The 22003-nt window shown below is 52.0% G+C and overlaps 1 protein-coding gene across 1 annotated transcript; it reads left to right on the top strand.

Annotated features, from left to right (window-relative positions):
- Positions 1-380: 380 nt before the first annotated feature.
- On the top strand, positions 381-21728 carry LOC311523578 (oxidized low-density lipoprotein receptor 1-like). The gene is made up of 7 exons (XM_084633723.1): positions 381-439; positions 6648-6798; positions 8528-8623; positions 15380-15478; positions 16087-16238; positions 17673-17815; positions 21485-21728. The coding sequence occupies exons 2-7, from the start codon at positions 6693-6695 to the stop codon at positions 21603-21605; spliced, it is 717 nt and encodes a 238-aa protein (XP_084489849.1). The 5' UTR covers positions 381-439; positions 6648-6692; the 3' UTR covers positions 21606-21728.
- Positions 21729-22003: the final 275 nt, after the last annotated feature.

Raw genomic sequence — 22003 nt, 5'->3', positions numbered from 1 at the left:
GGCAGCTGGCTCCACCCGCCGAACAGCCCCGGGGCCGCCTGGGCGTGTGCTGCCATAGGCCACGGCAGCGAGCGCCCCTCTGCCGGCCTCCCGATGGCCATGGGGCACTGCCAGGCTGTGAGCCCGCAGCTGGGGGCTGCCAGGGGGTGGCGCCAGGGGTGTCCCATGGCGCCAGGGCCATGGAGGCGGGAACCCCGTATTGCCACCTCTCCTGGTCCTGTTCCCCTCTAGCGCCCGGGGGGGGGGGGTTAATATGTTGGATGAACACAGGAGGAAAACTTCCTCATTTTCCCTGATTCAAAATGGCTGCCACCTCCCATTGCTGTCCTTGGGGCTGAAGCCAGCACGGCGGCCGCCATTTCCCTCTGGGCCGGCGGCTGGGGGCCCGTGGAGCTGCCCTAAGCAAAGATGGCCGCCATCTCCCCTTGTTTTCCATGAGGTAGAAGCCAAGATGGCCTCCCCTGCGTGGGGCGTGGGCCGGACTGGGAGTGGGCGCAGGACTCGGCTGCGAGGCGCTTCAGAGAGAGACCCTGGGAAAGGTGGATGGGAAGAGTGAGGGGGTAGGAGAGGGCAGGGGATGTGGGGGTAGGAGGGAGGCGGAGGGAGGGGGCAGGGGATGTGGGGGTAGGAGGGAGGCTGAGGGAGGGGGACAGGGGATGTGGGGGTAGGAGGGAGGCTGAGGGAGGGGGACAGGGGATGTGGGGGTAGGAGGGAGGCTGAGGGAGGGGGCAGGGGATGTGGGGGTAGGAGGGAGGCTGAGGGAGGGGGACAGGGGATGTGGGGGTAGGAGGGAGGGGGACAGGGGATGTGGGGGTAGGAGGGAGGCGGAGGGAGGGGCAGGGGATGTGGGGGTAGGAGGGAGGCGGAGGGAGGGGGACAGGGGATGTGGGGGTAGGAGGGAGGGGGCAAGGGATGTGGGGGTAGGAGGGAGGCTGAGGGAGGGGGCAGGGGATGTGGGGGTAGGAGGGAGGCTGAGGGAGGGGGCAGGGGATGTGGGGGTAGGAGGGAGGCGGAGGGAGGGGGCAGGGGATGTGGGGGTAGGAGGGAGGCTGAGGGAGGGGGACAGGGGATGTGGGGGTAGGAGGGAGGCGGAGGGAGGGGGCAAGGGATGTGGGGGTAGGAGGGAGGCGGAGGGAGGGGGCAAGGGATGTGGGGGTAGGAGGGAGGCTGAGGGAGGGGGCAAGGGATGTGGGGGTAGGAGGGAGGCGGAGGGAGGGGGCAGGGGATGTGGGGGTAGGAGGGAGGCGGAGGGAGGGGGCAGGGGATGTGGGGGTAGGAGGGAGGGGGGCAGGGGATGTGGGGGTAGGAGGGAGGCGGAGGGAGGGGGCAGTGGATGTGGGGGTAGGAGGGAGGCTGAGGGAGGGGGACAGGGGATGTGGGGGTAGGAGGGAGGCGGAGGGAGGGGGCAAGGGATGTGGGGGTAGGAGGGAGGCGGAGGGAGGGGGCAAGGGATGTGGGGGTAGGAGGGAGGCTGAGGGAGGGGGACAGGGGATGTGGGGGTAGGAGGGAGGGGGACAGGGGATGTGGGGGTAGGAGGGAGGCGGAGGGAGGGGCAGGGGATGTGGGGGTAGGAGGGAGGCGGAGGGAGGGGGCAGGGGATGTGGGGGTAGGAGGGAGGGGGACAGGGGATGTGGGGGTAGGAGGGAGGCGGAGGGAGGGGCAGGGGATGTGGGGGTAGGAGGGAGGCTGAGGGAGGGGGACAGGGGATGTGGGGGTAGGAGGGAGGGGGACAGGGGATGTGGGGGTAGGAGGGAGGCGGAGGGAGGGGGCAAGGGATGTGGGGGTAGGAGGGAGGCGGAGGGAGGGGGCAAGGGATGTGGGGGTAGGAGGGAGGCTGAGGGAGGGGGCAAGGGATGTGGGGGTAGGAGGGAGGCGGAGGGAGGGGGCAGGGGATGTGGGGGTAAGAGGGAGGCGGAGGGAGGGGGCAGGGGATGTGGGGGTAGGAGGGAGGGGGGCAGGGGATGTGGGGGTAGGAGGGAGGCGGAGGGAGGGGGCAAGGGATGTGGGGGTAGGAGGGAGGCGGAGGGAGGGGCAGGGGATGTGGGGGTAGGAGGGAGGCGGAGGGAGGGGGCAGGGGATGTGGGGGTAGGAGGGAGGCGGAGGGAGGGGGACAGGGGATGTGGGGGTAGGAGGGAGGCTGAGGGAGGGGACAGGGGATGTGGGGGTAGGAGGGAGGGGGCAAGGGATGTGGGGGTAGGAGGGAGGCGGAGGGAGGGGGCAGGGGATGTGGGGGTAGGAGGGAGGCTGAGGGAGGGGGCAGGGGATGTGGGGGTAGGAGGGAGGCGGAGGGAGGGGGCAAGGGATGTGGGGGTAGGAGGGAGGCTGAGGGAGGGGGACAGGGGATGTGGGGGTAGGAGGGAGGGGGACAGGGGATGTGGGGGTAGGAGGGAGGCGGAGGGAGGGGGCAAGGGATGTGGGGGTAGGAGGGAGGCGGAGGGAGGGGGCAAGGGATGTGGGGGTAGGAGGGAGGCTGAGGGAGGGGGCAAGGGATGTGGGGGTAGGAGGGAGGCGGAGGGAGGGGGCAGGGGATGTGGGGGTAGGAGGGAGGCGGAGGGAGGGGGCAGGGGATGTGGGGGTAGGAGGGAGGGGGGCAGGGGATGTGGGGGTAGGAGGGAGGCGGAGGGAGGGGGCAGGGGATGTGGGGGTAGGAGGGAGGCTGAGGGAGGGGGACAGGGGATGTGGGGGTAGGAGGGAGGCGGAGGGAGGGGGCAAGGGATGTGGGGGTAGGAGGGAGGCTGAGGGAGGGGGACAGGGGATGTGGGGGTAGGAGGGAGGCGGAGGGAGGGGCAGGGGATGTGGGGGTAGGAGGGAGGCGGAGGGAGGGGGCAGGGGATGTGGGGGTAGGAGGGAGGGGGACAGGGGATGTGGGGGTAGGAGGGAGGCGGAGGGAGGGGGCAGGGGATGTGGGGGTAGGAGGGAGGCTGAGGGAGGGGGACAGGGGATGTGGGGGTAGGAGGGAGGGGGACAGGGGATGTGGGGGTAGGAGGGAGGCGGAGGGAGGGGCAGGGGATGTGGGGGTAGGAGGGAGGCTGAGGGAGGGGGACAGGGGATGTGGGGGTAGGAGGGAGGGGGACAGGGGATGTGGGGGTAGGAGGGAGGCGGAGGGAGGGGGCAAGGGATGTGGGGGTAGGAGGGAGGCGGAGGGAGGGGGCAAGGGATGTGGGGGTAGGAGGGAGGCTGAGGGAGGGGGCAAGGGATGTGGGGGTAGGAGGGAGGCGGAGGGAGGGGGCAGGGGATGTGGGGGTAGGAGGGAGGCGGAGGGAGGGGGCAGGGGATGTGGGGGTAGGAGGGAGGCGGAGGGAGGGGGCAAGGGATGTGGGGGTAGGAGGGAGGCGGAGGGAGGGGCAGGGGATGTGGGGGTAGGAGGGAGGCGGAGGGAGGGGGCAGGGGATGTGGGGGTAGGAGGGAGGCGGAGGGAGGGGGACAGGGGATGTGGGGGTAGGAGGGAGGCTGAGGGAGGGGACAGGGGATGTGGGGGTAGGAGGGAGGGGGCAAGGGATGTGGGGGTAGGAGGGAGGCGGAGGGAGGGGGCAGGGGATGTGGGGGTAGGAGGGAGGCTGAGGGAGGGGGCAGGGGATGTGGGGGTAGGAGGGAGGCGGAGGGAGGGGGCAAGGGATGTGGGGGTAGGAGGGAGGCGGAGGGAGGGGGCAGGGGATGTGGGGGTAGGAGGGAGGCTGAGGGAGGGGGCAAGGGATGTGGGGGTAGGAGGGAGGCTGAGGGAGGGGGCAGGGGATGTGGGGGTAGGAGGGAGGCTGAGGGAGGGGGGCAGGGGATGTGGGGGTAGGAGGGAGGCTGAGGGAGGGGGCAGGGGATGTGGGGGTAGGAGGGAGGCTGAGGGAGGGGGCAAGGGATGTGGGGGTAGGAGGGAGGCGGAGGGAGGGGGCAGGGGATGTGGGGGTAGGAGGGAGGCTGAGGGAGGGGGCAGGGGATGTGGGGGTAGGAGGGAGGCTGAGGGAGGGGGCAGGGGATGTGGGGGTAGGAGGGAGGGGGACAGGGGATGTGGGGGTAGGAGGGAGGCTGAGGGAGGGGGCAAGGGATGTGGGGGTAGGAGGGAGGCGGAGGGAGGGGGCAGGGGATGTGGGGGTAGGAGGGAGGCGGAGGGAGGGGGCAAGGGATGTGGGGGTAGGAGGGAGGCTGAGGGAGGGGGCAGGGGATGTGGGGGTAGGAGGGAGGCTGAGGGAGGGGGCAAGGGATGTGGGGGTAGGAGGGAGGCGGAGGGAGGGGGCAGGGGATGTGGGGGTAGGAGGGAGGCTGAGGGAGGGGGGCAGGGGATGTGGGGGTAGGAGGGAGGCTGAGGGAGGGGGCAGGGGATGTGGGGGTAGGAGGGAGGCGGAGGGAGGGGGCAGGGGATGTGGGGGTAGGAGGGAGGCGGAGGGAGGGGGACAGGGGATGTGGGGGTAGGAGGGAGGCTGAGGGAGGGGACAGGGGATGTGGGGGTAGGAGGGAGGGGGCAAGGGATGTGGGGGTAGGAGGGAGGCGGAGGGAGGGGGCAGGGGATGTGGGGGTAGGAGGGAGGCTGAGGGAGGGGGCAGGGGATGTGGGGGTAGGAGGGAGGCTGAGGGAGGGGGCAAGGGATGTGGGGGTAGGAGGGAGGCGGAGGGAGGGGGCAGGGGATGTGGGGGTAGGAGGGAGGCTGAGGGAGGGGGCAAGGGATGTGGGGGTAGGAGGGAGGCTGAGGGAGGGGGCAGGGGATGTGGGGGTAGGAGGGAGGCTGAGGGAGGGGGGCAGGGGATGTGGGGGTAGGAGGGAGGCTGAGGGAGTGGGCAGGGGATGTGGGGGTAGGAGGGAGGCTGAGGGAGGGGGCAAGGGATGTGGGGGTAGGAGGGAGGCGGAGGGAGGGGGCAGGGGATGTGGGGGTAGGAGGGAGGCTGAGGGAGGGGGCAGGGGATGTGGGGGTAGGAGGGAGGCGGAGGGAGGGGGCAGGGGATGTGGGGGTAGGAGGGAGGCTGAGGGAGGGGGCAGGGGATGTGGGGGTAGGAGGGAGGGGGACAGGGGATGTGGGGGTAGGAGGGAGGGGGCAAGGGATGTGGGGGTAGGAGGGAGGCGGAGGGAGGGGGCAGGGGATGTGGGGGTAGGAGGGAGGCTGAGGGAGGGGGCAAGGGATGTGGGGGTAGGAGGGAGGCGGAGGGAGGGGGCAGGGGATGTGGGGGTAGGAGGGAGGCTGAGGGAGGGGGCAAGGGATGTGGGGGTAGGAGGGAGGCGGAGGGAGGGGGCAGGGGATGTGGGGGTAGGAGGGAGGCTGAGGGAGGGGGGCAGGGGATGTGGGGGTAGGAGGGAGGCTGAGGGAGGGGGCAGGGGATGTGGGGGTAGGAGGGAGGCTGAGGGAGGGGGCAAGGGATGTGGGGGTAGGAGGGAGGCGGAGGGAGGGGGCAGGGGATGTGGGGGTAGGAGGGAGGCTGAGGGAGGGGGCAGGGGATGTGGGGGTAGGAGGGAGGCTGAGGGAGGGGGCAGGGGATGTGGGGGTAGGAGGGAGGCGGAGGGAGGGGGCAGGGGATGTGGGGGTAGGAGGGAGGCTGAGGGGGGTACAAGGGTTAGGGGGGATGGGAGGGAGGTAGAGGAGGTGCAAAGGACAAAGTTGGGGTGGGAGATGGAGGGATCAGATAACAGTTCCCCCAGCCATGGGTGGTTGTGGGGTAGGGGAGTCCCCACGGAGCAGCCAGGGAAAGGCCGTGTTGCAGTGTCACCATTCTCACGGATGGATCGCAAGTCACCGGATTTGGGCGCCTGCAGCAGGAACTGCCGTGATGGTGCAAGAGGCTGGATCTCCCAAATGTCAGGGCTGGGTACACGGATAGAGCTGGGCAGGAACCTTAGGGCTGAGGATGCAGACCAGCCCTGCCTTCATATATGGTCCTGGAGCAGAGAGAGGGTCCCGGGGCAGCAAGAGGCAGGGGAGAGGGAAGTTGAGAAAGTGGTGATGTGGGACCCAGTCAGAGGAAAAGCCCTGGGGCAGTGGCTGGTACATTAGATTAATAGATTGCAAGGCCAGAAGGGACCACTGTGATCGTCTAGTCTGACCCCTGTATAGCACAGGCCACAGAACTGCCCTACAATAATTCCTAGAGCAGATATTTGAGAAAAACGTCCAATCTTGATTTAAAAATCATCAGTGATGGAGAATCCCGCACAACCCTTGATAAATTATTCCAATGGTTACTTACTCCCACTGTTAAAAATTTACCCCTTATTTCCAGTCTGAATTTCTCTAGCTTCAACTTCCAACTGTCAGATCATGTTATGCCTTTGTCTGCTCGATTGAAAAGCCCATTAGTAAATACTTTTCCCCTGTGGAGGTAGTTTATAGACTGTGATCAAGTCAATCCTTAACCTTCTCCTGGTTAAGCTAAATAGATTGAGATCCTTGAGTGCTGGTGCCGGGTCGAAGACAGCAATAGGAAATGGATGGCAGTTCCCTTATCATAGAGGTGAGGGATGCTAAGCGGGGTCTCCATCCGATCAGGCAAAGAGAGGCGTGCATTTCTGAATGCATTAAAGGTTGACTTTTCAACCTGAAATTGTCGCATACATTGGCAAAGGAATAGAAACAGACTAAAAAACACTATTTGATTTTTTTTTAAGAAAACATGATTTCTTGGGCCAGTTTCATGATTCTTGAGGGTCTGACGCATGACTTTTGATCTCTTGAGGTGAGACCCTCTCCTGTTGGTGGGTTCTCTCACCTGCAGGCCCCCATGCCTGTGCAGCAGAGGAAGGTGAAGGGCACTCCATCTGACATCTACGAGTCCAAGGATGAAGGGACAGCCAACGCGCAAGCCGGACCAGCTGCTGTCATTGCAGGTGCAGGGGTCTCCTCCCACAGCAAGGGGAAGGGTGACCCAACCACTCAGTCTCCTTTCTCCCCCTGCGCCCCTGAGACGGGTGCCCTGACCCCCTCCCTGGTCTGTGCCCAGCCTTGCCAGACCCTACCTGCCAAACGCCTCCCTCTTCTCATGTGACAATGGTGAAGAATAACAGAAAGAGGTTCTATCGCAATAAGGGAAATAGGGTGATCCCTAAAGCTCCTCTGCCTCTTTCACTGCAGAGCGGCTCCCCACAGCCTTCCCAGCCCCACTCCTGCCTGGCCCACCCTGATCTCTAGGACCTATGCTCCTGTCGACACTGCATCCTATCTGCCTCCTTAATCCACTGACCAGGGCCAGAATTGGCAGGGAGGCTGCCTGGAGATGTGATCAAGGAGGATTTCTGCTGGAGGATAGCATGGGGGTGCCCCTGTCTGGGGAGATCAGGAAAGGTTTCTGTCAGGAAGTCACCCCCATTTTGCTGGGTTCCATGGCTGCAGGCTGCCTTACCTGGACAGCTAGGACACAGCACACAAGGATTCCCTGCGCCATCCAAGAGGCAGGTAGCCGGGTGCTGGAAGACCATGAAAAGAGAGCACCTTGGCTGCCAATCTGTTTAACTTAGTTGTGTAGGACAAGGTCGTTATTATTAACGTAGCTCCTAGAGGCCCACCCAAGCTCAGGGCCCCATTGTGCTGCTGCTGTATGAACACAGTGGGAGAGAGTCTCTGATCTGAAGCGCTTAAATAGACATGTGGGAGAAAGGCAGTATCGTTATCCCCATTTTACAGACAGGGAGCTGAGGCACAGAGAAGAAAGGCCAGGTTCACAAAGGGGTTTAGGGCCTAACTACCTTTTTAGCCACCTGAGTCCAATATTTAGGTGCTCCTGATGTTCTCAGAACCACTGCTCAGCTGCTGCCTAACCCAGTAGGTACTTAAGTTTACTAGGTACCTATGTTTCTGCTGGTAGTTGGCTTTGCTTATGCCTAGCTCATGGCACTGCCCCACAGCTAATGAGCTGCTCAGAGCCCTAGCTCAAGCCAAAGCCCTGGGAGCCCTGAAACAAGATTCTCAAACTACATGTTCCTCCATCTGTCTCACTAGTGGGGCATGATCCCCCTCAGTGCATACCTATGGCTTGGAGCCTGCACAAAAGACAGCCAGGTGTGTGTGTCCCAGAATACCCAGTAGCCCAGTGGATAGGGCACTCGGCTGGGATGTGAGAGACTCTTGAACCCAGGTTTTCCACATCCCAGGTGAGAGCCTTAAACACCAGCCTATCCGGGGGGGTGGGGGGAGTTGCAGCTGCTCTCACAATCTCTTTCCATTTGTGTAAATAAATAACTATTTATTGGAGCAGGGACTGAACCTGACTCTCCCCCATCCCAAATGAGTGCCCAAACCACCAAGAGTCAGTCTCTCACTTTCCCTGGCCCAATGAATATTTAGTGATTTGTACCACATGGAATAGCTCCAACATACAAGACTGGGAGAGCCTCACCTCCGAATAGCCAACAGCCTAGCATTTGGGGCATTCACCTGGCTTCAAGCATCTGCTCCAAATCAGGCAGAACAGGAATTTAAATCTGGGTCACCCACATCCCAGGTGGGAGCCCCTACCACTAGGCTATTGGCTTAGGCACCTAACTCCAGAAGAGGGTTCCCAGCTGAGGATCCCAAGCAGAAGGAAGTGCATGTTCATGTTCTCCATTTCCTTCCTGTTAGCATCTCCCAGTGCATCTCCATGGTGGCTCTCTGCCACCATCCTTGGGCCAATCTGCCTGATCTTGCTGATTCTGGTGATCATGATGGCTCAACAGGGTGAGTGTTTCATAATTCATAGATTATAAAGCCAGAAAGGACCATTCTCATCATCTGATATGATGTCCTGTAGAACACGGGAGTAACTGAATTAATTATTTTTGAACTACAGCAGATCTTTTAGAAAAAAAATCCAATCTTGATTTCAAAATTGTCAGTGATTGAAAATCCACCATGGCCCTTGGTAAGTTGGGCCAATGGTGGTTTACCCTCCCTGTCGGAAAACTGAGGTTCTAGCCAGAATTTGTCTAGCTTCTATTTCTAGACATTGGGTCTTGTTATACCTTTGCTACATTGAAGAGCCCTCTAGTATTAAATTTCTGTGCCCCATGTAGATATAGACTGTGATCAAGTTACCCTTTAACCTTGTCTTTCTTAAGTTAAATAGACTGAGCTCCTTAAATCTATCACAGTATAATGCAAGTTTTCCAATCCTTTAATAATTCTCCTGGCTCATTTCCTGAACCCTGTCCAGTTTTCAAAATCCTTTCTGAATTGTGGACACCAGAACTGGGCACAGTATTGCAGTAGCACTCGCACCAGTACCAAATACAGAGATAACAGAACCTCCCCAGTCCTACTCAGAATTCACTTGTTTATACATCAGAGAATCACATTAGCCCCTTTTGGCCACAGTGTCACACTGGATGCTTATGTTCAGCTGACTGTCCACCATGACCCTGAAATCTTTGTCAGGGTCTTACGTTTGGCCATATTAAAACTCATATTGTTTGCTTGTGTCCAGCTTGCCAAATGATCCAGCTTGCTCTGGATCAGTGACCTGTCCTCTTATTCATTTACTGCTCCCCCAGTCTTTTTGCCTTTTGAAAACTTTATCAGTGGTGATTTTCCATTCTCTTCCAGGTCACTGATGAAAATGTTAAATAGTGTAGGGCTAAAACCCAATCCCTGCGGGAACTCACTAGAAACACACCTGCTTGATGATGATTCTCTGTTTACAGTTACATTCGGAGACCTATCTTTTATCCGGTTTTTAATCCATTTAATGTGTCCTATGTTAAATTTATATTCTAATTTTTAATGAAAATGTCATGTAGTATCAAGTCAAATGCCTTACAAAAGACTGAATATATTATGTCAACACTGTTGCCTTTATCAATCAAACTTGTAATCTCATCACAAAAAGATACCAATTAATTTGACAGGATCTGTTTTCTATAAACCTGTGTTGATTGGCATTAATTATATTACCCTCCTTTAATACTTTATTAATGGGGTCCCGTATCTGCTGCTCCACTATGCTGCCTGGAATTGATATCAGACTGACAGGCCTATAACTATGCAGGCCATCCTGTTTACTTTTTTTAAATATTGGCACAACATTAGCTCTCTTACTGTCTTTGGGAACTTCTCCAGTGTTCGAAGAATTATTGAAAATCACCATAAATGGTCCAGCCTGCTCCTCAGCCAGTTGATTTAAAAATGTCTGTCTTAGTAGCTATTATTTAACATCCTTATGAGTTACCACTGGAATGGAAGGAGTGTCATCATCATGATCTGGTATGAGTACATCTATTTCTTCCCAAATATACAACAGAAATATTTACTGAACACTTCTGCCTTTTCTGCATTATTAATTCTATCATTTCAGTCTAGTAATAGACCAGTCCCATTGTTAGGATACTTTTTGTTACAAATATATTTTTAAAAGTTCTATTGTACTTAATTATGCTGACCATTGATGTCTCCTGGTGCCCCTTTGCTTCCCTTATCAGTTTTCTACAGTTCCTAATTTGTGATTTATATTCATTATTGTTGACTTCCCTTTTCTTCTGCTTATTATGTATTGAAGGTTTTTATAGCTGCCTTCATAACCTCTCTAAAAAAGGCTGGTGTTTTAACCAGCATGGCCTTCTTCCCTGATTGTGGCATAGTGATTTTGGGGCATGTAGTAAAGTGTTCTTAAACACTTCCCTATTACCATTCACATTTTTTGATTAGGTTCTTCCTCCCAGCTGATTTGGCTCATAATTATTTTCAGTTTTGTGAAATTGGCCCTTTTGAAGCACTATAAGTATCTATATTACTGGTTTGGACATTATTCTGTTTGCACATTATAAATTTGATCAGGTCATGATCACTTGTGTGTAATCAACTACTAATTTTTATTTCTGTGATCAGTTCATCTTTATCTGTCAAGACAAATACAGACTGCTTCTGTATTGGCTGCAACACTTTTTTACTTAGAAAATTGTCATCTATATTATTTAGAAATCCAGTAATGTTTTAGTACTGATCCAGTGATGTTTTAGCATCAGACCGCCAACACATGTCACTGAAATTGAAGTCCCCGGTGATCACACAGCTTTTTCCCCCCTACATATTATAGTTAGGTATGTGAGGATCCAGTCATCCTCTTCTCCCTAATGTGATTTGCTGGTCTGTAGCAGACACCAACTAACACTCATCTTATGCTTTATCTGATAGGACATTGATCCATAACTATTCAGTCCTCCATCAGCCATTCTTTTATTTTGACCAGGATTGACATCAAGTTGACAGGGCAATATAATTACCCGGATCATCCCATTTACCCATTTTAAATATTGGCACAACTTTCATTTTCTTCCAGTTCTCTAGAACTTGCCCAGTATTCCAAGACTTATTGAGAATCAACATTAATGGTCCAGAGCTTGCTCTTCTAAACCCATTTGATCCAAGTAATCCAGACCTGCTCATTTTAGAATGTCTGACATTAGTGGCTACTATTTAACATCCTCCTGAGTTACTGTTGGAATGCAAAGTATTTACTCATCATCATCATCAGACTATATTATCTGAATTTTCCCAAATAGAGAACAGAATATTTGACCACTGTCTTTTTTGCATTTCACTTGTTAATCTGTAATGTAAAGTGATTATTCAGTCCCATCTTTCTTACTCAACCTTCCAGCTGCTGCTTTCCATGGGGCTGGGGATTTATCAGTTACTTGTAAGACATGGCTCAAGCCCCGTCACTTGTACACTGCACAGTCCTCCCCCCGCAGGACACTTACAGGTGACAATGAACGATGGACTGAGTTAGAAACAGAGGAGGAACTGGCAGTTTGTGGGGCCCTCACGGGAGTAACATTCACCACCTCATCTGTGACCCCTCATGCCAATGAGCCCCTCAGGCTCTAGCAAGCTCTGTGGCCTCTGATGTCCCCGTCTGTGAACCTGGAAGCCAGGAATCAGTCCTAGTTCTATGTTCCAGTTGGTGAGGTGGGTAGGGCTTCTAAGTAATTGACCCTCTGGCCTGGCCCTCTAATTGTCCTGTAGACTGAAACTCAAGGGAGGCAGGGCCAGAATATCTTCATTGGCACTGGGGATCAGATTAGGCCTGAGTCCTGCCATTTTAATGCCCAGTACAAGACCCGCCTCTTGGAGTGAGACCTCTCACCTAAGGTTCTGCCATGGAAAACATCCACCTAGACTGATCCGACCTGCAGACGTGGCTATAAATGGGGTGCAGAGTGACATCCATCTTTGAACATGTATAATCGTGACCCCCTCAATTAGTACAGAGGTACAGTCATAGGCACAATGAAGTGCAGGTGGAGAGACACTCAGGACCTCGCATGGGGAATCAGAGCTGGGACATTAGCTGTTGTATTGTGAGGTTCATGGTAGATCAGGGCCCTCTGGATAGACCAAAGGTGCCACAATGGGGGATTCTGGTTTTACAGACCAGCTCTGAACTCCTCCTGGACCATCAGAAGTCAAAGGTTATTTCCGTGGTCATTGGAATGGTAACTGTAGGTGCCTAGATACCATGGTGATGGATGGGGGAAGGAGACCAAAGCCCTGAGTTAAGTGGGGAAGTGGGATACCAGGAGGAAGCACGAGCAGGAGAGCACGAGAGGGGAGGGCTCCTGTCTCATACTGAGAAGGAGGGATGATCAGCGATTTATCTTAAGTGCCTATACACAAATGCAAGAAGCCTGGGAAACAAGCAGGGAGAACTGGAAGTCCTGGCACAGTCAAGGAATTATGATGTGACTGGAATAACAGAGACTCGGTGAGATAACTCACATGACTGGAGCACTGTCATGGATGGATATAAACTGTTCAGGAAGGACAGGCAGGGCAGAAAAGATGGGGGAGTTGCATTGTATGTAAGAGAGCAGTATGACTGCTCAGAGCTCCGGTATGAAACTGCAGAAAAACGTGAGAGTTTCTGGATTAAGTTTAGAAGTGTGAGCAACAAGTGTGATGTCGTGGTGGGAGTCTGCTATAGACCACCGTACCAGGGGGATGAGGTGGATGAGGCTTTCTTCCGGCAACTAAGGGAAGTTACTAGATTGCAGACCCTGGTTCTCATGGGAGACTTCAATCACCCTGATATCTGCTGGGAGAGCAATACAGCATGCAGAGACAATCCAGAAAGTTTTTGGAAAGTGTAGGGGACAATTTCCTGGTGCAAGTGCTGGAGGAACCAAGTAGGGGCAGAGCTGTTCTTGACCTGCTGCTCACAAACCGGGAAGAATTAGTAGGGGAAGCTAAAGTGGATGAGAACCTGGGAGGCAGTGACAATGAGATTGTAGAGTTCAGGATCCTGACACAAGGAAGAAAGGAGAGCAGCAGAACATAGACCCTGGACTTCAGAAAAGCAGACGTTGACTCCCTCAGGGAACTGATGGGCAGGATTCCCTGGGAGAATAACATGAGGGGGAAAGGAGTCCAGGAGAGCGGGCTGTATTTTAAAGAATCCTTATTGAGGTTACGGGAACAAACCATCCCGATGCGTAGAAAGAATAGTAAATATGGCAGGCGACCAGCTTGGCTTAACAGTGAAACCCTTGCTGATCTTAAACACAAAAAAGAAGCTTACAAGAAGTGGAAGATTGGACAATTGACCAGGGAGGAGTATAAAAATATTGCTCAAGCATGCAGGAGTGAAATCAGGAAGGCCAAATCACACTTGGAATTGCAGCTAGCAAGAGATGTTAAAAGTAACAAGAAGGGTTTCTTCAGGTATGTTAGCAACAAGAAGAAAGTCAAGGAAAGTATGGGCCCTTTACTGAATGGGGGAGGCAACCTAGTGACAGAGGACGTGGAAAAAGTTAATGTACTCAATGCTTTTTTTGCCTCTTTCTTCACGAACAAGGTCAGCTCCCAGACTACTGCACTGGGCAGCACAGCATGGGGAGGAGGTGACCATCCCTCTGTGGAGAAAGAAGAGTTTTGGGACTATTTAGAAAAGCTGGATGAGCACAAGCCCCTGGGCCCAGATTCAATGCATCCAAGGGTGCTGAGGGAATTGGCTGGTGTGAAAACTCATGGCAATTGGGAGAAGTCCAGAGGATGACTGGAAGAAGGCTAATGTAGTGCCCATCTTTAAAAAAGGAAAGGAGGAGGATCCGGGGAACTACAGGCTACTCAGCCTCACCTCAGTCCCAGGAAAAATCCTGGAGCAGGTCCTCAAGGAATCAATTCTGAAGCACTTAGAGGAGAGGAAAGTGATCAGGAACAGTCAGCATGGATTCACCAAGGGCAAGTCATGCCTGACTAATCTAATTGCCTTCTACGACAAGATAACTGGCTCTGTGGATGAGGGGAAAGCAGTTGATGTGTTATTCCTTGACTTTAGCAAAGCTTTTGACTCGGTCTCTCACAGTATTCTTGCCAGCAAGTTAAAGAAGTATGGGCTGGATGAATGGACGATAAGGTGGATAGAAAGCTGGCTAGATCTTCGGGCTCAACAGGTAGTGATCAATGGCTCCATATCTAGTTGGCAGCCGGTATCAAGCGGAGTGCCCCAAGGGTTGGTCCTGGGGCCTGTTTTGTTCAATATCTTCATTAACGATCTGGAGGATGGTGTGGATTGCACCCTCAGCATGTTTGCAGATGACACTAAACTGGGAGGAGAGGTAGATACGCTGGAGGGTAGGGATAGGATACAGAGGGCCCTAGACCAATTGGAGGATTGGGCCAAAAGAAATCTGATGAGGTTCAACAAGGACAAGTGCGGAGTCCTGCACTTAGGACGGAAGAATCCCATGCACCGCTACAGACTAGGGACGAAATGGCTCGGCGGCAGTTCTGCGGAAAAGGACCTAGGGGTGACAGTGGACGAGAAGCTGGATATGAGTCAGCAGTGCGCCCTTGTTGCCAGGAAGGCCAATGGCATTTTGGGCAGTATGAGTAGAGGCACTCTGGTCCTGTGGTGACTCTGGCTGTATAAATACCTGCTTAGGTACAGATAAGCATAAAAAGGATTTGACCCATGACCTCTGGGTTGTGGGATGTTGCTGATCTCCCTCTACAAACATACAGCCTTGAGTACATTTGGAATATCCCCAATGTAAATATTGATGGTTCTGTTACTGGGAGGGGGGATGGATCCGGTGGCCAAATAGGTCTCTGTCATCTGTCATGTAATGAGTTAACATTTGTCAGCCCCATCTGAAATGTACGATATGCAAGTTCCAAGCATTTGTTTGGATTATTTGTCGATAAAATGCAGGGAGCGCCCATCTCTGATATTTTCTGTAGAGAAGCCAGTTTCAAAACAGTGGTGCTGATTTCCCTCTCATTCACCCTGGGGTGAATAAGGAACGACTTCTCTGATATCAGTGAAATTTGACTAGTGTAAAATTGGTGCAAGCAAGAGGAAACCCATGCCTCACATTCCATCTGTACCCCGACATGCTCACAGTCCATCTCATGCTGTAAAACACCCCAGGATGATCAGTGCTGGAGCAATGCACTGGCTCTGAGCACTGTCTTATGATTTTTCTTGTGTCTTTAAAGTTTACCAGCTGTCCCAGAAATCAGAGCAACAGCTGGAGGTCACTGAAATGGAAAACATAGTCCTCTTGGACACTCTGCAGCAGCTGACAACTGGCAAGGGTAAGGAATTACAGCTACAGCCTCTGAGGAAAAAACTCCACCCATCCACCAGTTCCTCCCTCTCCCCCTTACACCCTCAGCTAATCTCTCCTTTACCTATACTCCTACCTATCTCTGATCCCTCCCTGGATCCTTCTCTAAGCTCTCACTCTCTCCCTATATTCTTCTCTATCTTTCCTTCCATCCTTATTTATTCTCTCTGTTCCAGATCTTTATCTGATCTGTCTTCCTTTTACTGTGTTCATCACCATGGGAACTCAGTGCCTACTAATTCTTGTCTCCATCTCCCTATAACTCCTGTTCTCAGAAGATGGGCTATAACTGTCCCTCACTCCTGACCCACCCTCCTCACTGAGATGAGAACTCATGATACCAGTTTACTATGCATCCTACTTATTGCTTGAAGAAAGGAGCTGATGGTAAAAGGCAGTAGGGCCAGCTGAACTGCTCAGGGTGAGAAGACATGTGCAGGGGTGGGTCAGCAGTTCAGAATTCTGAGCAAGGGGAATTTCCCATCATCCTTCACACCCAGCAGTGCGGAGCTCCGGTAACAAAATGATCTTGGAGAACGAGGATTGAAAGTCTGTCTGTTTTTCCTTTTCTTCAAGAGGACAACTGCAGCATGTGTGAGGTGGACTGGGACCAGCAGGCAGCCAGCTGTTACTCCTTTTCTAAGAATGCGAAATCCTGGCATAACAGCTTAGATGCTTGTACTGCAATGTCGGCCAGTCTGGTGAAGATAGACACGAAGAAGGAGCTGGTACAGAGCCGCCTCCTCTTCTCTTCTTTATTGATATTGGTTGCTGATAAGACAATTGCATACACACTGACGCTATGTTTACACTACTCAGCTTTTGGCCACACGCAGTGTAGCCACTGTTTGTCGGCAGGAGAGAGCTCTCCTGCCGACAGTAAACTGCCGCCCCCAATGAGTAGCGTTTGTGTTGTCACCAGGAGAGCGCTCCTGCCCACAACGTGCTGTTCGCACCATAACTTGTCGTCTGCAAAACTTTTGTCTTTCTGGGGGGGGTATTTTTTTAACACCTCTGAATGACAGAAGTTTTGTCTTTCACTTGCCAGCGTAGACGAAGCCTTAGTATCTGTGGCAGTCTGGGGAGGAGCGAAGGGGGGGATGACTGGCTAGGACATGAGGCCTGTCATCTTCAATGCACCAGTTCCAGCCCAGACCCAAGTCAGTAGTGACATCTTCCATTGAGTTCCCAGTGAGTGTTAACTGGCCTGCTTGTTGTCATCCTCGTTAGAATCCAAGGATGGAACAGGCTATGGGAGATAATACCTCTTCTCCTATAGAAGTCATCATGCAGAGCACGAGGAGAAGGGAGCTTGCCCTCGGAGTTCAGTTTCTGCTTCTGTCATTGTAGATCCTTTAAAGAGCACAAAGTGCATTTAAAGAACAGTTAGGTCTTATTAGTTAGCATTAGTGACTGGCAGACCCATTGCAAATGACTGAACTTTGTGAATTAGCAAGCAAGTGAAAAAGTCAAGCTAACTATCTATGGAACTCACTTCTGCAGGATACTGAGGCAAATAATTTAGAGAGATTTAGGAAGGAATCCAATTTCTGCCTGAATGAGAAGAGCATTTAACAACGTGAGCTCAAATAAGAGAGCTAGGGCCATTGATCCTTGTGCTTCAGGGCATAAAAAAATCAGCTAACTGGGGAGTCATGGAGGAATGACCTCCATGCTGCTGTATTGTACAGTGGGCAAGATGCATTATGGGTCTTTTCCTACCTCGTGGTGAAGCATCCAGCAGTGGCCCCTCATGGCGGTGAGCTACTGCATGAGATGGGCCATCGCTGTGCTCTGGTTTGGCAGTTCTTGGGCCCTTGGTTCCTGCTTTTATTCCTCCTTGCCAAGAATAATCTATGTGGAACTCTTGTTTGGGAACAGCACAGAGGGGTAGGATGGTTTGGGGGTTAAGTCAGGAACTAGGAGCCAGGAAATCTGGGGTCTGTTCCATTGGTTCAGTACGTGACCCTGGGAGGGTCACTTAGGCCAATGTTATCAATCACGGAGGCCTACAGAGTCAGACACCTCTACCCATAGTTTAGACAATTAAATCGTTGGCCTGATTTCCAGAGGGACTCAGCCCCTGTTCTCACCCAGATGCTTTCAAAGGGGAAAAAATGATTATTAGGGGATTGATTGTTGTCCTTTGCTGTTCGGAGCAGGCGTTCTTGAAAAATGAGATCTCCAAACGCGTGTACGTGTACCGGGGACAGCAGTTCAGCTTCAATTTCTGGACAGGGCTGAACTACGACAATGACATCGGGAACTGGACGTGGGCTGACGGCTCCCCTTTCTCCTTCCAGCTGTACGTCTCTCCTCGCTGCCTGTGCCCATTCAAGGGCACTGATCCAGTTCAATACTGGCTCTGAACGGGGTAGCTCCTCCTCCATAAATGGGGATAACCGTTAGAACCGGTCATCAGAACATTTTTTCCCGCAACAAATGGCTTTTCATAAAAAATTTTCATTTTTTTCAAAATTTTCCAATTTTCAAACTGAAAAGCTTGTGGTAAAAATTTCCACTTTTCGGTCAAAAGGTTTTGGTTTTGATTTTCAGAAACCAAACATTTTTACCAAAATGAGAATATTTAGGGGGAAATTTTTAAAAAAAAAAAAAGGCCAGGTGGAATATATGTAGTTTCTGAGCAGCTCTAACCACAATGATCCCCCTTTGCAAAGTGCTTTGGGACCTTTGGCTGTAAAGTGACAAGTATCATTTATTACAGCATACCAGATTTAGAGTAAATCTCAGGAAAAACTTCCTAACTGTAAGTCCAGTAGGACTGTGGAGCAGACGCCTAGGAAAGTCGTGGAATCTCTTTCACTGGAGGTTTTCAAAAAGAGGCCCTCTGTCTTGGGTGGTTTAGACACAACAAATCCTGCATCTTGGCAGGGGATTAGACTAGATGACCCTTGAGGTCCCTTCTGTGATTATTGGTGTCCCCAGGCTGTGCCTATTCAGGTGACTTTGCGCAAACCTCATACCGGATAGCTGTTCACAAGCCACCACCCATGCAGCTCAGTCTCCTATGCTATGGCTATGGTGGCTAGGAGGCTCTCATTGGCTCATGACTATGCTGGCAGAGGCTCCAAGGAATGAATGAGCCACATAGACTGAGCTCCCCTAGGAATGGGGCACATCCGCAATGAGGGGAGTGGGAGAAAAACACGCAGCAGCAGGGAGGTGGGAGAAAACTTGCACTTCTGCTGGCCTTCAAACAAGCCCCCATGCCTCTCCAAGCCCATCATAAGAAGCAAGCACCCCACAGACCAGGACACACCTCATGATTTAAATCACTAGTCAGGAAGACTCGTTTTAATCATGGTTTTCTACATAAAAGTGCATTCTTGTTGGTAGTTATAACCTTAATACATATTCTTCACAACACAGAGACAGATGTAGGTTTCATTTTTAGAAGGTACACACTATACATTTTTAAACAGTGATTTATTTTGAAAACTTTTCAGATAAGTTTTACAGCTATGTCAGAAAATGAATGATTGTTTGGATATTTCACTTACCAAAGGTAATTGAAACAGATATTTATGAAGTCATTGGGAGGTGCACTATCTCCAATTCAACAGGTTAATCATTAATATTTGGAGGATTTTCTTGCCATGCTGTATTAGGAGGAGAACATCACCAGACAGACATTTAAATTGTTTTATTTAACTAAAACAACAATGTTAAGTATTCTGGATATTTTTCTTCAACAGCAAACATATAATATTTTAACAAAAAAGCATATGTCCCTCACTTCTCACATTTATCTCCAGACTTCTTATCCTTGTCCAGATCTATTCCGCCCCAACAATCTTCTATTCATTGAACTTTTTGAAACTTTGCACTTTTAGAGAGAGGTAAGGGATTGACCTGTGTACACAAATTTGCAGAGGGACAATAGGGTTGAGGTCTGTTATTTCTCACCTCTATATATTATTTATTTATTTTAAAACGTTTTTGTGGTTAACAAACATGTTACCTCTGGAGACACAAATCCACAGTTTGAGTACTGCAAAACTAAGCATCTGTTATGGTGTCTTCTAGGCTGAGCACTGAGTCCCACTGGATAGATAGAAAGATTAACCTAAATAATCTATACCGAAGCCCCTGCAACCCCATCAGATTGGGTCCCTAATCCATGAACTATTGGAACTCATTTACAAAACTTTTCTGAAACATTACATGAATATATTGGCTCATTCTATAGAATTAGGATTTATAATCCCTGTTCCATGATAAGATATCTTTGAGCTATAATGTATCTTAATTAAAACTATCTTTAGATAGGTTTTTTTTTTCCTCAAAAAGCATTATATCATATCTGATGTAAGTAAAAAAAAACCATTTTAAATAAAAAATCCGAATTTTTTTATTTTTATTTTTTAAATCATTGATTTTTTTTTCCACTCTGGGACACACTGACTCCAAGTGGCACCAGATTCTGCCAGAACAACAGATGCAAAACCTGCAGACATAGCTCCACTGGCACAGTGATCAACACCCCTCACAACACACCTTTCAAGATCCCTGGGTCCTGTGTGGTGTACCTCATCTAGTGTATATGTGCCCAATAATAACTATGTGCGTGAAACCAGGCAGTCACTACACGCTCAAATGAACTCACATAGGGAAATGAGAAAGGACAAAAACACCCTAATTCGTGTGGGCGAACACTTTGCACGAAACAATCACTCAATCTGACTCTCAGTCTCAAAGGAAATCTGCACAACACCTTCAAAAGGCGAGCCTGGAAACTTAAATTCATAAGTTTGCCAGACACTAAAAATCCTGGACTGAACAGAGACAATCTGTGACTCACTAACAACCCTTCCCCTCCCCCCCCCCCCCCGCTGCCTTTTTTCCTCCCTTTCTTTATTGCCTAGCACTGGAGGGTTATTAAAAGGCCACTTCACCTTGAACTGTCTCTTGAAATATGTATATAGTGTAGTTGTAGCTGTGTTGGTCTCAGGATATTAGAGAGGCAAGGGAGGGGGAGATAATAGCTTTTATTGGACCAACTTCGGTTGGTAAGAGAGACAAGCTTTGAGCCACACAGAGCTCTTCTTGAGGTCTGGGCCTCAAAAGCCTGTCTCTCTCTCCAACAGAAGTAGGTCCAATAACAAATAGTAGCTCGGCCACCTTGTCTCCCTTGAAATATTATGTTAACTACTTAGCCCTGGTCTACATTGGGCGCGGGGGGGGGGAGGAATTGACCTAAGATACGCAACTTCAGCTACGAGAATAGCGTAGCTGAAGTCAACGTATCTTAGGTTGACTTACCTCACGTTCTAACGGCGCGGGGTCGACTGCCGCCGTTGCCCCGTCAACTCCGCTTCCGCCTCTCGCCGCGGTGGAGTACAGAAGTCGACAGCAGAGCGATCGGGGATCGATTTTATCGCGTCTACACTAGACGCGATAAATCGATCCCTGATAGATCGATCACTATCCGGCAGGTAGTGTAGACATACCCTTAGGCTAAACAATCTGTTCCACCTCGTATTTAACTGTGACCTTTATACCTTTTCCAGAGCTGAAGAAGAGCTCTGAGTGGCTCGAAAGCTTGTCTCGCTCACCAACAGACGTTGGTCCAATAAAAGATTTTACCTCACTCACCTTGTCCCTGCTGGACACAGAGACGCACATGGTGATGGGAGCCATATAAGAACCTACCATTAGCAAAATGGCAACATGGGCCTGACTATGCAGTGCCTGGCCCTGTGTGTCAGGCAAAGTGGGTGTTAAATACATTCAGATTTGGTTTTCCTCCCCCTTTGCAGAGGTGTCACTGATGACCGAGATGCCGGGCAGGGAAGACTCACCCAGGGTTGTCAATCTGACCCCCTCTCATTTATGCACTATGGTAAATGCACTTTGAAGACAATTCTTACCAAGGCAGCCGAGAAGGGGTAAATGCCCCAGCCTGTAGCTGTTCCCCCAGGGCTGGCAGTGAGATGGGGCTTGTGCTTGGCAGGTTCCGCGTCCAGGGAGCTGAAGGCTGTGCATACATACAGAAGGGGGACATCCGCCTGCAGAGCTGCACCAAACGGGAGGTTTATATCTGCGAGAAGCCAGCCAAGTTTGGGGGGAACTGAGAAGCAGGGCAGGTGCAGCAGAAGGAGTGGCCTCAGGGCCTCTGCAGATCTTCCCCATCCTGGCACCATGTGGGTGTCACGCTCAGCCTGTTCATCACAACTGCACTGAGCCCAGTGGGGACACCTGGCCAGGAACCTGCTACCAAGTTTTCCCTGTTGACGTTAGTTAAAGGTGTGTTGATAACAGCTGTAAGTTGCTCAGTTATTGACTATGCTTGAGGCAGTAAATAAAATGCTGATTTTAAAAAGCCAAAGAAGCCCTTGCGCTTTAGTCTATGTTTCCTCATAAATTGCTCTGGGTGGGGCTTCGTCTATGGCCCATTATGAGAATTAATTTTCTTTAATGGGTGATCAAGCTGGAATAGTCCACAATGAACTAGCCAGAGTGGATGATAAAC

This window comes from Lepidochelys olivacea (genome assembly GCF_965140295.1).
Source record: "Lepidochelys olivacea isolate rLepOli2 genome assembly, chromosome: 1".
NCBI classification, from domain to species: domain Eukaryota; kingdom Metazoa; phylum Chordata; order Testudines; family Cheloniidae; genus Lepidochelys; species Lepidochelys olivacea.
Note: the sequence above shows the minus strand (reverse complement) of the source record. Positions and strands in the feature narration are given on the sequence as shown.

What these genes read in the sequence shown, in the direction of transcription:
- LOC311523578 (XM_084633723.1), top strand. Translation starts at nt 6,693, where the DNA reads ATGCCTGTGCAGCAGAGGAAGGTGAAGGGCACTCCATCTGACATCTAC. An exon ending in ACCAGCTGCTGTCATTGCAG is followed by an intron (nt 6,799 to 8,527) that starts GTGCAGGGGTCT and finishes CCTTCCTGTTAG; the next exon opens with CATCTCCCAGTGCATCTCCA. An exon ending in TCCCCTTTCTCCTTCCAGCT is followed by an intron (nt 17,816 to 21,484) that starts GTACGTCTCTCC and finishes TGTGCTTGGCAG; the next exon opens with GTTCCGCGTCCAGGGAGCTG.